Source organism: Loxodonta africana, chromosome 21 (genome assembly GCF_030014295.1).
Source record: "Loxodonta africana isolate mLoxAfr1 chromosome 21, mLoxAfr1.hap2, whole genome shotgun sequence".
Classification (NCBI taxonomy): domain Eukaryota; kingdom Metazoa; phylum Chordata; class Mammalia; order Proboscidea; family Elephantidae; genus Loxodonta; species Loxodonta africana.
The window spans coordinates 2965083-2979737 of NC_087362.1; the positions used below are offsets into that span (position 1 = coordinate 2965083).

General features: G+C 41.4%; 1 protein-coding gene across 1 annotated transcript in view; it reads right to left on the bottom strand.

The window, feature by feature from the left end:
• TENM3 (teneurin transmembrane protein 3) overlaps positions 1-14655 on the bottom strand; it is a 788034-nt gene that overhangs the window by 175436 nt on the left and 597943 nt on the right. Inside the window, exon 6 of the mRNA XM_064273551.1 lies at positions 1224-1346. Coding sequence (XP_064129621.1) covers positions 1224-1346 — 123 coding nt within the window. The remainder of the gene's footprint in view (positions 1-1223; positions 1347-14655) is intronic.

Consider the following 14655-nt stretch of genomic DNA (forward strand, 5'->3'; position numbering starts at 1 on the left):
TCATAAATTATTATTGTTATAATAAAACCAAAGATGAAAAGGCAAGAATTTAAAAAAATGGTAAAAGCATTAGTGATAGTAAATGGGTACACATGAAATAGCAGCACGTATGCTCACCAAACATGTAATGGCGTCTTTCTAATCTTGCAAAGAAACCAGCTACATGAGGATGGACATAATAGATGCCAAAGCAGCCTGCAAACACATGAGGTAAGAAGAAATGCAGAGAACGGAGAGCTAGGGATAGGCAAATGATATACCATCAGGTGACAGAAGGTGTCCGGGTCTGGTTGCTTTGGGATATAAACTATCATGACAGTCTGCAAAAAAACCAGAGAATGCCAAATGCCAAGATGTGTTCTCCTTAAACAGACGGTATTGGTACAAACAGTTAAGGCACTTCGCCGGTAACCTAAGGTTTGGAGTTGGAGTCCACCAAAGGTGCCTGAGGTAGACTCCAAAAAATCAGCCATTGAAAATCGTAGGGAGCACAGTCCTACTCTGATGCACATGAAGTGGCCTTGGAGTTGCCTTGGTGACAACTGGTATTGATTGGATATTGGCAAAAAAGGTAATTAAAAAAATGTGCATATATACACATAAAAGTAATACAGATATATGTAATATAAATATATATACATCTCCTGAGTGTTTACATTAGAAAAATAAAAAACAGCATTCTCTAACAACTTAAATTCCATTTTTAATTCATAATTCAGAGCCAATTGATTTGAAAGTCTCTGTTAGCTCAAACTACAAACTCTTAAGGGTTTAGAGAAAGGGCTTCAAGAGAAAAGGTCAATAAATTGTAATCCTTTAAAGTGTTTCGTATTTAAAAGCTTTTATAACAAAATTAATATAGTATTCCAACTCCACATACTAGTTGAATGAAAAAACATAATATACCCAATGTAATATAAGTGATGATACGCCGGATTATAACCTATTTGTGGACTAAAAATAAAACTCAATACACACTTGCAGAAGGGAAAGGCAGAGCAGCCTAGCCATCAAATCAGAGGGCAGAAAATCATGTTATTCCTATAATAAAATGTGTATTTTCAACCTTTTGAGTAAATGAATAAAAAGCATCCTTGAAAAGGTATCTGTAATTCCAAAGCCTTTTCCCCCTCCCGTAAAAAACTGGATGTAAGCAGGGTAAAATAAATTTATAGAAAAGGGATGTTAAAGAAAGACACGGGGCATGTAATTCTTTCTCTTACCGTTGTCGCCAGAAGGTAATGATACAGTGTTCGTGGGCATGGTATCAGCATTCACTTTTCCATTCTCAAATGTGTCGTTCTCAGTCTGCTGTAACTGCCAGTTGAGGCCAAAGAGATGCATTGCTGGGGGTAAAGAATACAAGTTGTTTAAAGGTCTGCTGCCTTTAGCTATGATATGATAATTATGTTTATAACAAGGGTCACAGGTAAAGTTCAACTTCCATGTTCTGAAATACCTTGGATAACTGCACAACAGTTCCTCCAACAAACGCAACTTACGTAGCACTGCAGTGCAATATGGCAGCCCTTTAATAATGACTTGATGTTACTCAGTTAATTGGTACCAGGAAACCTTTAGGAATGAATCAGTCTTTGCTCTACTTTGTCCAAATTGCCCTCTTCATCATCATTCAAATAAGCAGCATTTGCCAAATGTACCTGACTATTTAAAAAAAAAAAAAGCCCATTGCTGTTGAGTTGATTCTGACTCACACTGACCCTATAGGACAGAGTAGAACTGACCCATAGGGTTTCCAAGGAGTGGCTGGTGGATTTGAACCTTTGATTAGCAGCCAGCTCCTAACTACTGTGCCACCAGGGCTCTGCCTGAGGGACACTTGTAAATTTTTAAAACTTTGTTGTAACACCTATGGGTTCTCAAAAGACATGATGTATTCACATTTGGATTAAGGTAAAAAAACAAAAACTGGCTTCACAGATAAATTTGCTGGTATATGAAATCATGAGAATTTGATTCAGATGTCTATATAATAAAATCTGAATATTCTCAAAGTAAATAAACAATCCCTGAATTTATTGCATAAAATCCAGTAATGACACAGCTCAAAAAACATAAACATAATTTAATGTGAGTTTCTGATGTGGGTATAATAATTTTATAAATCTATAAATAATTTATAAATTTATTATAATTTTATAATTTAGCTATAATTTCATAAATGTGTTTACTAATTCTATTTAAAATATTTAAGAAATACATGAGAAAATTATACAATATAATTATAAATGTAATATAATTTTTAAATTTTATATCAAAAACCAAATCTTTTGCCGTGGAGTCAATTTCAACTCATAGTGACCTGGGGAGGGGAACCCTGGTGGTGTAGTGGTTAAGTGCTCTGGCTGCTAACCAAAGGGTCGGCAGTTTGAATCCGCCAGGTGCTCCTTGGAAACTCTATGGGGCAGTTCTACTCTGTCCTATAGGGTTGCTATGAGTTGGAATCGACTCGATGACACTGGGTTTGGTTTTTTTGGTTTAGTGACCATGTTGCACACAGTAGAACTGGCCCATAGGGTTTCCAAGGCTGTAAATCTTTATGGAAGCAGGCTGTCACATCTTTCTCCTACAGAGTGGCTGGTGGGTTCAAACCGCTTAGCAGCTGAGCGCTTAACCACTGTGCCACCACTTAGTAAACATTCATTTCTTTTCCACAGAAGATAGTTCAGGTATTAATTCCCCCTAAAACCAAACAAAATCCGTTGCTGTAGAGTCAATTCCAACTCATAGTGACCCCAGGAAGTCTAAATACCCACAGGGAAACATAGTGATGGTCACATTACCACATCACGAGACAGGACTTTTTGTATGTTTTAGCTTTTTTTTGACTCACTGCACTTGTTGAAATTTACCAGAGAAGTGGGGAAAGAGATACAGTGTCTTCGGAGGCATGTAGTAACTCCACTGTCCAAACGCCCTAGGGAATGTTCAATGCATGTGGTAACAACATTAAATACTCTGGTTCAGTGTAAAAAACAGGGCTTGGGATGAAGTTCAATTCTGGTTCAATCCTCACTCTAGGATTTAAGCTTGGGCAAATGATGTAACATTGCTAAAACATTAGGTTATGGAAACCATGGGGCGTGTTAAGCTAATCTTATTTAATTGATGGGAAGATTTTAGACAATGTATTTGAAGGACAGGTGGCACAGAGCAGGGCAGCTCTTACTATACAGGTATTTTGTTCACTTATTCTAGACTCCAGATTACTGAACTATTTGGAGGTACCTGACCAGACCACGAGGTCTCTTGATAAACAGTCCCTTCTGCCTGCAATGCTCCCTACCTACTAGAGACGGTAGGTGTCAGCTTCTTGGGAAAGCCTTCCCAGACCAGGTTAAGTTTCTCTCCCAAGGCTATTTTAGTTTACTTTTGTATCTTATTTACCTTACACAGCGCCTGGTACCTAGTCTCAATAAATATGTGTCAAATAAATGAATGAATGCTAAGAACATCTCTTATTTTCTGACTGTTAAAAAAATAAGAAAACATGGATGTGCATAAAAATTATAGTAACTTTAAAAAAGTTAATAAATATAAAACATACACAAATGACTGAGAATGGAAAATTAGATTCTTAATAATTAATGACTGCCTTACCATAATGTTGCATGAGAAGTATTTGAATTAAAGTCAACTAGTACTAAAAAAATCTTTTTTTTTTTTTTAGTACTACACATAATTGACTGAATTTTTCTTTAATGTTCAACAGTTTTGAATTGAATGTTTTTTTGGATTCAACATTTGACAGTTTTGGGACATTCTATTATCACATTCTTTTGTTAATATTGTAGAGTTTTTGGTTAGTATTACCTGATATAAACACATGCTACAGTAAGAACAAAAGAAATACAGACAGCCAAATCTACCCTGTATATATGTTTGTGAAAAATGTATATACTCACACGCCCTGCTTGCATTATAGTCTTCCAGAAATGCCGTTTACATTCTGATTTTCAAGGATTAAGATTATATAGTTCTTGAATTTACAAGTCGTTGTCTTGTAAAGGAGTATAACTTCTTATGTCATTCTGCATTAAATTACGTAGTGTTTGAATGGCAAACTGTCAGGAGCTTTCTAAACATTTATCACTTGTACATTTTCAGATACTTCAGCGGTTTTTGAACAAAATGATGGGAAGTAGTTCCGCATACAGAGAAAGGTTTGGATACCTGATGGACACACTTTGGCATGGCAACAATAAATATTCCAATAGGGTCAAAGTTTCCATAAAAAATAATTCATCATCGTTGTGGGTTTTTATTTAACAGAAAAGTCTTCTTAAATGATAGATTTGCTCATATTACTGGTTTTACCAGAAGAGTAGAGATAATCCACGTGATAGCGCACAGATGTTAAATGTTAAAAAAATAATGTGATGTCTGTGTTTGGGGACTATTTTATTTTTTGCTAAGGGGCAACAGCTTTATTTTATATTTTTTGTTACAGAAAATCTCAATAAAATGGAATTCTTGTTCTACTTAAGACATTGTATAAGAAGAATCGTACCCAATAATATTATATCTTCTTAACTACTCAGTTGAAAACAAGGACTAACAAGCTGTTTGGTCTTCGGATATTATCTAGTTTGAAATTGCTGCATTTGGTAGTTAGTGAAGCTGTTAACATATGTTGTGTATAACTTAAGATTTCTATACAAATTCAAGGTGTTAGTGGGATTCACTCTAAAGTTAACAGAAGGAAAAGAGAGAGCAAGAGAAAAGCAACACATTCACAAAAGTGGAGAATGCTACAGAAATTACCGAGCAGTGGTGTAATGAAGGAGTCCTTGAGTGGCACACTACATGAGACCTGGCAGGTAAATAAAGGGAAAATTAGCGAAATAAAATATTTCTGTCAATAAATAAGGACGGGCTCAATTCTTCCATGCCTGTGCTAGAAAGCAGACTTGAACACATGGAAAGGCTTTCTCTGCCATGATTCAGAATGGCACACGGATCCCTGGCCTGTGCACAAGCTAGTGGAGGTTGTGCAGAGTGGCAAGAAGCGACTGGGAACTCTGTGCTCCTGGGAGTCCCTCACACCTTCTGGGAGTAAGTTAGGTGAGGAGACACAAACCATATGAGGAGGTGAGGAGGCACAGGCTGTGTGAGGAGGTACAGGCTGTGTGAGGAGGTGAGGAGGCACAGGCCGTGTGAGGAGGTACAGGCTGTGTGAGGAGGTGAGGAGGCACAGATTGTGTGAGGAGATACAGGCTGTGTGAGGAGGTACAGGCTGTGTGAGGAGGTGAGGAGGCACAGGCTGCGTGAGGAGGTGAGGAGGCACAGGCTGTGTGAGGAGGTACAGGCTGCATGAGGAGCTGAGGAGGTACAGGCTGTGTGAGGAGGTACAGGCTGTGTGAGGAGGTGAGGAGGCACAGGTTGTGTGAGGAGGTACAGGCTGTGTGAGGAGGTACAGCCTGTGTGAGGAGGTACAGGCTGCGTGAGGAGGTGAGGAGGCACAGGTTGTGTGAGTAGGTACAGGCTGTGTGAGGAGGTACAGGCTGCGTGAGGAGGTGAGGAGGCACAGGCTGCGTGAGGAGGTGAGGAGGCACAAGCTTCGTGAGGAGGTGAGGAGGTACAGGCTGTGTGAGGAGGTACAGGCTGTGTGAGGAGGTACAGTCTGTGTGAGAGGAGGTGAGGAGACACAGACTGTGTGAGGAGGTGAGGAGGCACAGGCTGCGGGAGGAGGTGAGGAGGCACAGGCTGCGTGAGGAGGTGAGGAGGTACAGGCTGTGTGAGGAGGTACAGTCTGTGTGAGGAGGTACAGGCTGCATGAGGAGGTGAGGAGGTACAGGCTGTGTGAGGAGGTACAGGCTGTGTGAGGAGGTACAGGCTGTGTGAGGAGGTGAGGAGGCACAGGCTGCGTGAGGAGGTGAGGAGGCACAGGCTTCGTGAGGAGGTGAGGAGGTACAGGTTGTGTGAGGAGGTACAGTCTGTGTGAGGAGGTACAGTCTGTGTGAGAGGAGATGAGGAGACACAGACTGTGTGAGGAGGTGAGGAGGTACAGGCTGTGTGAGAGGAGGTGAGGAGACACAGACTGTGTGAGGACGTGAGGAGGCACAGGCTGTGAGGAGGTACAGGTTGTGTGAGGAGATGAAGAAGCACAGGCTGTGTGATGAGGTGAGGAGGCGCGGGCTGTGTGAGAGGAGGTGAGGAGGCGCCGGCTGTGTGAAGAGGTGAGGAGGTACGGGCTGTGAACACCAGGCATTCTGGCAGCCACGGACAGTGCTCCTAGTACTGGTGTTAGGACACTGTGATCCAGTTTTTTTTTTTTTTTTTAATAAAGCATTCATTGAACACTTACTAGGTGTCAGATACTATGCTAGTGCTTTACCTGTATTATTTCATTTAACTTTGTAAGAATCCAATTAAATAGTTACTGTTATTTTTCATTTTGAATCAGAGGAAACGGAGGCTTTTCAAGACGTTAAGTTTCCATGCGCCACATGCCACCTCTACCCCTTCCTGATGGGCCATGCCATGCTGCCTTGGCTAGAGAGCCACTGGCTCATTGCCACTCTGGGTCTGCTCTGCCCCCACCCACCAGCTCCTGCTATGCCATTTTTTCCTCTTTCTTCCTTTTCTTTTTCCCTCCCACCTAGCCCCATTTGCCACCTCTACCCCTTCCTGCCAGGCCACACTGCACCATGGCAGGTATAGAGCTACAGATACTCTGCCAGCCGAGGTTCCCCTGCCCCCACCCACCATACCATTTCGTCCCCTTCCTCCTTTTCTTTCTCCCTCTCACCTAGCCCTGCATCCCACCACCACCCCTTCTCACTGGGGCACAGTGCCATGCCTTGGCTAGAGAGACACTGGCCTGCTGCCAGCCTGGGTCTGCCCCACCCCACTCACTGGCTCCTGCTGTGCCATTTTTTTTCCCTTTATTCCCTTTCTTTCTCCCTCCCATCTAGCCTCCTACACTACCTCTACCCGCGGCACCACACTGCACCATCATGGGTATCGAGCTACCAGCCCACTTCCAGCCCATGTCCCAGCCGCCCCACTCTGCTGGCTCCTGCTGCACCATCTTCCCCCTTCTTCATTTTCTTTCTCTCTCCCATCTAGTCCCATACCTCACCTCCACCCCTTCCTGCTGGGCCATGCCGTGCTGCTGGCGCTGGAGAGCCACTGGCCTGCCACTTTCTACCTCCCACCTAGCCCCGTATGCCACCTTCCCCACCTGCCCACCAGCCTCCAGGCCAGCCCTGCCCCCAACCGCTGGCTACTTTTTTTTTTCTTTCTCTCACTTTTCTTTTCTCTGTTCCCCTTACATATGCCCATATACTGTACCCCATTCCCTCTGGCCCTCGCTGTGCTGCTGCAGCTAGAGGAGGGTCCCCATTTGCACTGAGCCTGCACCGCCCCTCCCATCCTGCCACTTGACCAGCTGCTGAATGGAGGGAAGTGGTATGGTGTCCTACCACTCCCCATCCAACACCCCCGCCTATCTGAGGAGGGGCTGTGAATGCTCCCACATCGCTGACCTACATCCATTCTAGCTTCTAAAGGAGGCGTACTTCTTCCAAGACAGATTTGTTCATTCTTCTGGCAGTCCACGGTATATCCAATATTCTTCACTGACACCACACTTGAAAGGCGTCAATTCTTCTTCGATCTTCCTTACTCATTGTCCAGCTTTCACATGCATATGAGGTGACTGAAAATACCATGGCTTGGGTCAGGCATACTTTAGTCCTCAAAATGACACCTTTGCTTTTCAACACTTTAAATAGGTCTTTTGCAGCAGATTTGCCCAATACAATACATCATTTGATTTCTTGACTGCTGCTTCCATGGGTGTTGATTGTGGATCCAAGTAAAACGAAATCCTTGACGACTTCAGTCTTTTTTCTATCTATCATGATGTTACTTATTGGTCCAGTTATGAGGATTGCTGTTTTATTTATTTTGAGGTGCAGTCCATCCTGACTGCTAAGGAATGGCTTGCTTCAATGCAAATCTCAGGTGGTAGAAAGAACACAATATGATTAAACAAATTTAGGTACTGTGTTAAAGGTTGTCAGCCAGGCCCCCTCACTCCACCGCAGACTGATTTGTAGCTGAAAAACATTATGCTTTGGCATCCCACATAAAGTCCTTGTTGTTAAGGTGAACACATGTGGGTCTGTCACAGACCGAACAACTAAAGCCACAGAGTACTGGCTGACACAGATCCGATCGTGAGTGATTACGCACTGAAGGCTTCTGTGTTTGGACCTTCCACTTCAGCATGTTCATCAATGATTTATTTGCATGAAGACACAAAAAGCAATGTTATCAAAGTATGCAGATTACACAGAGTTTTAAGGAACGGCATAAATAACATGCTGGGTTACAAAATCAGGGCTTTAAAAAACCTCCAATTCTGATTTCCTTGAAACTACTGTTTGATTTCTCGCCTTCCTTTTGCTGCTGTGTATCTCAAGAGTCCTCAACGTTGTTTCTGCTTCTTCAGCATGTATTTCTTACTTTCCTCTCACTTTGACTCCTGTTCCAAATTACTGTACTGAAGCCTCTCTCAGTGGTTAAAGACGATCTCTTGAATTGCCACATCCAATAAGTAGGCTTTTATCAATATTCATCCTGTTCATATTTCAAAAGTATTTGGCATCATTAACCACACATCGTCAATACTTGATCCTCTCGGTTCTCCTCCTAGCAATCTGACTCCTGCTTCTTAGCTGTCCTCACCGAATTCTTGAGTGGAGGTCATAGAGTGAGTTCAAAAGTATTCTAGTTCTCCTGGAGATACAGGGCTACTGGTCCCTGATCTGCTGAAGTCCTGTGACTTTGCTGTGGACAATGGTATCCGGGCAGAAGCACCACTGCGAGGAAAGTTGAAGAATATGCAGTTTGTTGCATTCCCTTCTGCCTGCTGCAGTGACCGTGGAAAAGTGCGCTTAGTGGCATTTCTGTTAGTCTTGGTCCTGAGTAGGAAGAACCCTCTTACCATTCCACGCTGAACATGTACCTTAAGCAAGAAATAAGCCAGTGTGGTTAAACCACTATAGTAGGCAGCCTGTAAGACGGCCACCAGTAATTCCCGCCTCCGAGTATTCACACCTCGGAGTGAAGGCTGGATTTAGTGACTTGCTTCCAATGAAAAGTACATGGAAGAAATGACAGAACATCCCTTGAGATTATGTAATAAAGGACTGTAGCTTCTGTCTTGGCTATTCTACCTCTCTCTGAAATCGCCTGTCATGAGTAAACCGGCTGCTGTGTCATCAGGCAGCTCTGTGGAGCGGCCCATGTGGTGAGAGACCAAGAGGTTTCCAAAATCAAGTGAGTGATCTTGGAAGTAGACTCCCCCACCTCCAGCTGAGCCTTCAGATGAGAATGCAGTCCTGGCCGACCGTTTGACTGCAACTTTGAAGACTTTGAGCCAGAGGCGCCCTAAGCCAGGCTCAGATTTCTGACCCACAGAAACTATGAGATAACAAATGTTTGTTGTTTTAAGCCACTAAGATTCAGGATAATTTTTTAAGCTGCAGTAGGTAACTACTATACCCACTGAGATTTTTAGGGGATACGTGGATACATTCATCAAAGTCCTTCTTTGACCTTGTCTTTCTTCTCACGCACTTTATGACTCCATCTTTCAATTCAGTGTGGCTGGATGACTTCCAAACATGCCCCTCTAATACTGGCAATGTTCCTGGCTGACACACACACTGAACTGGACGTTTTCCCACTAGGCGCACCCAGAAATCCTGTGGGTACCTCAAACTTCACTCAACAGGATAAATTGTCTTCATTCCCAGAATTGCTTTGCTTTCTAGATTTCCTTTCCCTGTTCATGATATCACTTTAGCTGGGACAATGACATCACACAGCATTGGGATGAATCACAGTAGCCTCTGAAATTCCCAGTTTTCTCACCTATTAAATGAGAATTATATGAGTGCCTATTTCATAGGTTTCCTGTGAAAATTAAGTAAGATAATGTATATAAAGCCCCAGATTTGTACCAATACTCAATAAATGTTAGCTACCATTACTGGTCACGCACGCTGTCAACTCCGAATCTTCACTTTTCTTACTCCCCAATCTTCCCATCTAATCGGCTGCTAAGTCCAGCAATAGAGTCCCTAATTGTATTCATTTTGTTTTCAGCATCATTGCCTTATTCTAGGCTTTCCTTTAAAAAAAAACCTTTAGTTTTTTTTTTTTTTAAAGTTATAAATGCACACCATTAGTTTCACAGTTTGCTTTGGAAAACAGCAGTCCTCAACCTGCTTATCTAATTTTCCCACTCCTTAGATAAAACCACTGATTCTTTGGGCTGGTTCTTTGGTATTTCCCTCCTCACTTCTGAATACCATCCGCGTAACACTAACTCCTGGTCTTTCAGCTTTAAGCATTACCTGCTAGATTTGAATTTGGAAGAGGCTCTCGTAATTTTAATTAGCTTCCCTGTCCCCCTTTAAAGCCACTCCACCCGCTGTTGCCACTGTTATCGTTCCAAAGTGTATGTCTGCTAATGGTCTCTTGCTCCCAGGAATCTATTAACGTTTCTCCCACTGCCTCCTCTGACAGACCCACGAGCTGGTCAGGTTTGCCTAACTACCACTTCCTAATCATGGCCTCAATTTTTCTGCTTCTAAAACTTTGTTCCTACAATTCCTGGTTTCTGGAATGCTTCCCTGCAACCGCTGCATGATGAAATCTCACCAACACCTTGAGGCCTAGTTCAAAGGGCACTTCCTTATAAAGTCTTCCTCAACCTCACAGTTGGAATTAATAACTATTCTGTACTACCACAGCATTTAGTATTATTTTACCTAAAACACCCTACCTTATATCTGAATTTTTTTACTTCCTGGAGTGTGAGGAGTGGATGGTAAAAGAGGTAGAAATGGATCTTTGCAGTTAGGGGGTTAAAAACTGGTACCTCACTGGGAGATAGAAGGATGGGCTGGGAGGAAAAGGAATAAAGTATATAATTTCAGTTGTGCGTAAGGGGAGAGGATGGTTAAAGGAAAAGATTAATACCGTATATACGTCAGCCTTTTCATTATTTTGCTTAGAGTTGATCGTGGAGGCCTGGACCTCTGCAGATGAATGGGTTCTGGAGAGCTAGGGGTGACTAACAGGAAATCTGAGACTGCTGACAGTCAGAAGGAGCCCTGGAGTCTGTCTCATGATATTTTTGCACCTTAATCCATCTTCAGGTGCTGAAAATTAAAATGCTTACTACATAACTCAAAAACATTCATTCTAAGACCCCTTTCAGTAAATGTTGAGGAAAAAAACCCTCATCAACTGAAATAATTTTGAGACAACATGCTTATAAAGATCTGTCAGTAAAATTTTATGAAGGAATTTTCTTCTAGGCTCAAAGATCATTCAAGTGAGAGAAATTACAGCATACATTCTTTTTGTTTTTCGGAGCTAAGGGAGAAGAAAGGAACCCATGGTATTTTAGTTACTGTTACAGTTATCACATCTCATTAAAAAAAAAAAAAAGGGCACGCCATTGTTTTTAACCAATACATGTTGATTTGGTACTGAAGAGCCAGTATGTGGAACACTTGAAACCAAAATGTGCAATTAAAGAAAATTATACACCACCAAGTAGCAAATTCAGTGTCATTTTTAGTTCCATGTTGAGAGAAAAGGTGCCAGATTTTGCTCTTGTCTCTGGGGAACATGCCACTGAATTGTTACCACAGTGACTGTTATTTCTACTGGCTTGCCTGAGTTCTCCGATCCTGCCAAATAAGAATGGGAAGGAGGGGTGGTGACAGCTGGTGCCACTGTCCAGCAATCTGCCAGAACCTTAGAGCAAATTACAGGGGATGTTGGGAAGTGAACGCAGAAGCAAGCACCCTTGCCATCAGAAACCTGAATGTAGCTTATGCCACCAGAGCCCTGAAGAGCTCACGCTGAGGTTTTGGCAACACAGAGTAAGTTCTTAGCAGGCCTTCCATTATTGGGTAAATGTTGTTTTATATTACAAGACTCAGCAAACATTCTCACAAAGACAAGAAGTATGAGATAATATGGGAACCAGGATTTGGTAGGAAAAACTGACTTTAAATGTCTATTACTCTGAAAATGTCAGCAATTCCGTTTTCTCTAGCTCCTCAAGCCTTGAACGTTCATCTAAGTAGGCTCAAGTCTAAAGTTTCCCTTTCTTGTAATTCATTTCACACCTCACCATAGTCCATTTCCCCAAAAATAATCTTCCTGAGGAAGATTCGTTAAGAGTACATTATCTAAAATGCTGGAGAGACATCGGAATTGCAGGAAAAGGGAATCAGAATCTGACCTTGTACAGCTAAGTGCACTGTTTTCGATGTAGACTCCTGTGGAGTCTTTTGTTTATATTAAAAGAAAAACAGGTCCCAGTCTCAATTATGGTGCTATCTGGCTGTGGAACCTTGGCAAATCGCTAGGGCCTTTCTGAGGCGCAGGTCTCTCATTTAGAAAAAAATAAAGGGCTTGGACTATGTGATGTCCAACGTCTCTTCTAGATTTACATCTTGTGATAAATCAACATATTTAAAAATAGAAATATTTGGCTAAACCATTAAGCATAGGAAAAAATATCTGGCATCAACACATTAGAATATCAATGCTGTTCCTTCGTTTTTGTGTTAAAAACTGCACTGCATGGGTCAAATGATCATTTTTACATTACATTCCTTGGGTTTTTATGGTTTTGAATGTGAAGTTTCTTCATTTTATATTTCAATTTTATGAATACATAAATATATATGATTCATATGTGGAATGATTAGATATTGCAGAAAAATAAGAAAAATACTCAAATATAGGATAATGATTTGATTTGATACATGCGTCTAGAATGCAACCAAGTTTTCAATGTAAAATGAAAGGATCTCATGTAAAGACAGCAGTTTGCAACTTGGACCCCTACTGGTCTATGCTGTCATTAGGAATACATAGTTATCCATAAATTAGCTTTTGTTTTGGATTTCCTGCTGTGTTCATATACATGCGGAAGGAATGTGTTAGGCAATATTTTGGCATTCTAATCCATTATTATTTGTTATTAACACTTAAGGTTAATATTATTTCAACAGTCTACACCTTGTTGACTCAAATTTTTTTTTAACATCGATATTTCCTTTGAAATCTTTGATATCAATGTGCACTCGAGTTGTTATTAATAAAAAGGGAGTATTATACTCTCTGTCAACAACAGAAGATTTTGATATTCAGAAGACCTAACACTTGATGTAGCCTATTCGTCTGAGTGTTACGAGCTAACATTCTGGAATCACAGGCTCTATTGTCTAAGAGGCTTGTTTGTTTGGGGGTAGAGGGTGAAGAGTAGCTGCTGATATTTTATATTGCTATGCTGTGTGTTTTTCCTTCCTTCCCTTTTTGGCATGATGTTATTATGGGGAAGGAGAATCATACCTATTATCAAAATATCCTGATAAGACTAAATAGCTGCCAGAATACTTGACTCATGTTCTTTTATAATTGATAATACTAAAAAAAAAAAAAAAAAAGGTATTTTTAAATTTAATTGTATTTTTTCCTTTTTAACTATACAGACGTAGTTTAACACATCTAGGGATGCTGCTTCCAGAAACCCGAAAACCAAACCCATTGCTGTCGAGTCGATTCTGGCTCATAGCAACCCTACAGGACGGAGTGGAACTGCCCCGTAGGGTTTCCGAGGAGCAGCTGGGGATTCGAACTACTGACTCTGCTTGGCAGCCGTGGCTCTTACCCACTGCACCATCAGAGATGCTGCTTAGGGACTGGTAATGCCAGTCGCCCGCTGACAGTCAATGCTGAAGCTGACAGAGAGGCTTACGAAAATCAAGCTGTTGTTTCTGTCACTAAGTGGATTAAGTTAGGATTTCTAAACAGGCTGTTTTCCAAATTTTTCATAATTTTTCTCATTTCCAGGTTCTGTTCTTTGAATGAAAGAATTGCTCACTCTCCAATCTAAGGGAAAGAACAAAGTGATAACCACCTTGATCAGCCGCCCAAAGGGGCCAGTCATTAATAATAAGCTAGAGAATCCTTGAGGTAACGGTTATCAAGATTATAGAATATGGTAAGAAGACCTATTTCAAGAATACTCCCCAATGCAGAACATAACAATTTACATGACCTGTAAATTATTTCCTGCTTGCCAAAATGCCAAGTTTGCTGTTACGGCAAAACGTATGTAACAGAGAATTCATTTGTGACACTTACGAGCAGCCTTGCCATTGAGACCCCACGGCTCTTCCTCATTATCCAAAATCTTCTTGCGCTGACTCAGTCTTCATCTGGATTTTTTTCTTCCACAATCGTTTCAAGAACTATGTACACCCAACTTTTATGTAACAAATATGTATGCATGTTAATGACTTATTTAAGCATAAAATTTTTTACTTGACTTGTTTGGGTCTTTGTAAAGTGGTTGAATATAGAACATGAACATTACAATTCTTTGAAATTTTAGGACACTTTAATTGTTGTTAGGTGCCACTGAGTTGTTTTTGACTCTTAGCGACCACATGTGACAGCAGAACTACCCCACAGAATCTTCTTGACTGTAATCTTCACAGAAGCAGATCGGCAAGTCTCTCTCCTGTGGAGCCGCTGGGTGGGTTTAAACCAACCTTTCAGTTAGCAGCTGAGCGCTTAACCATT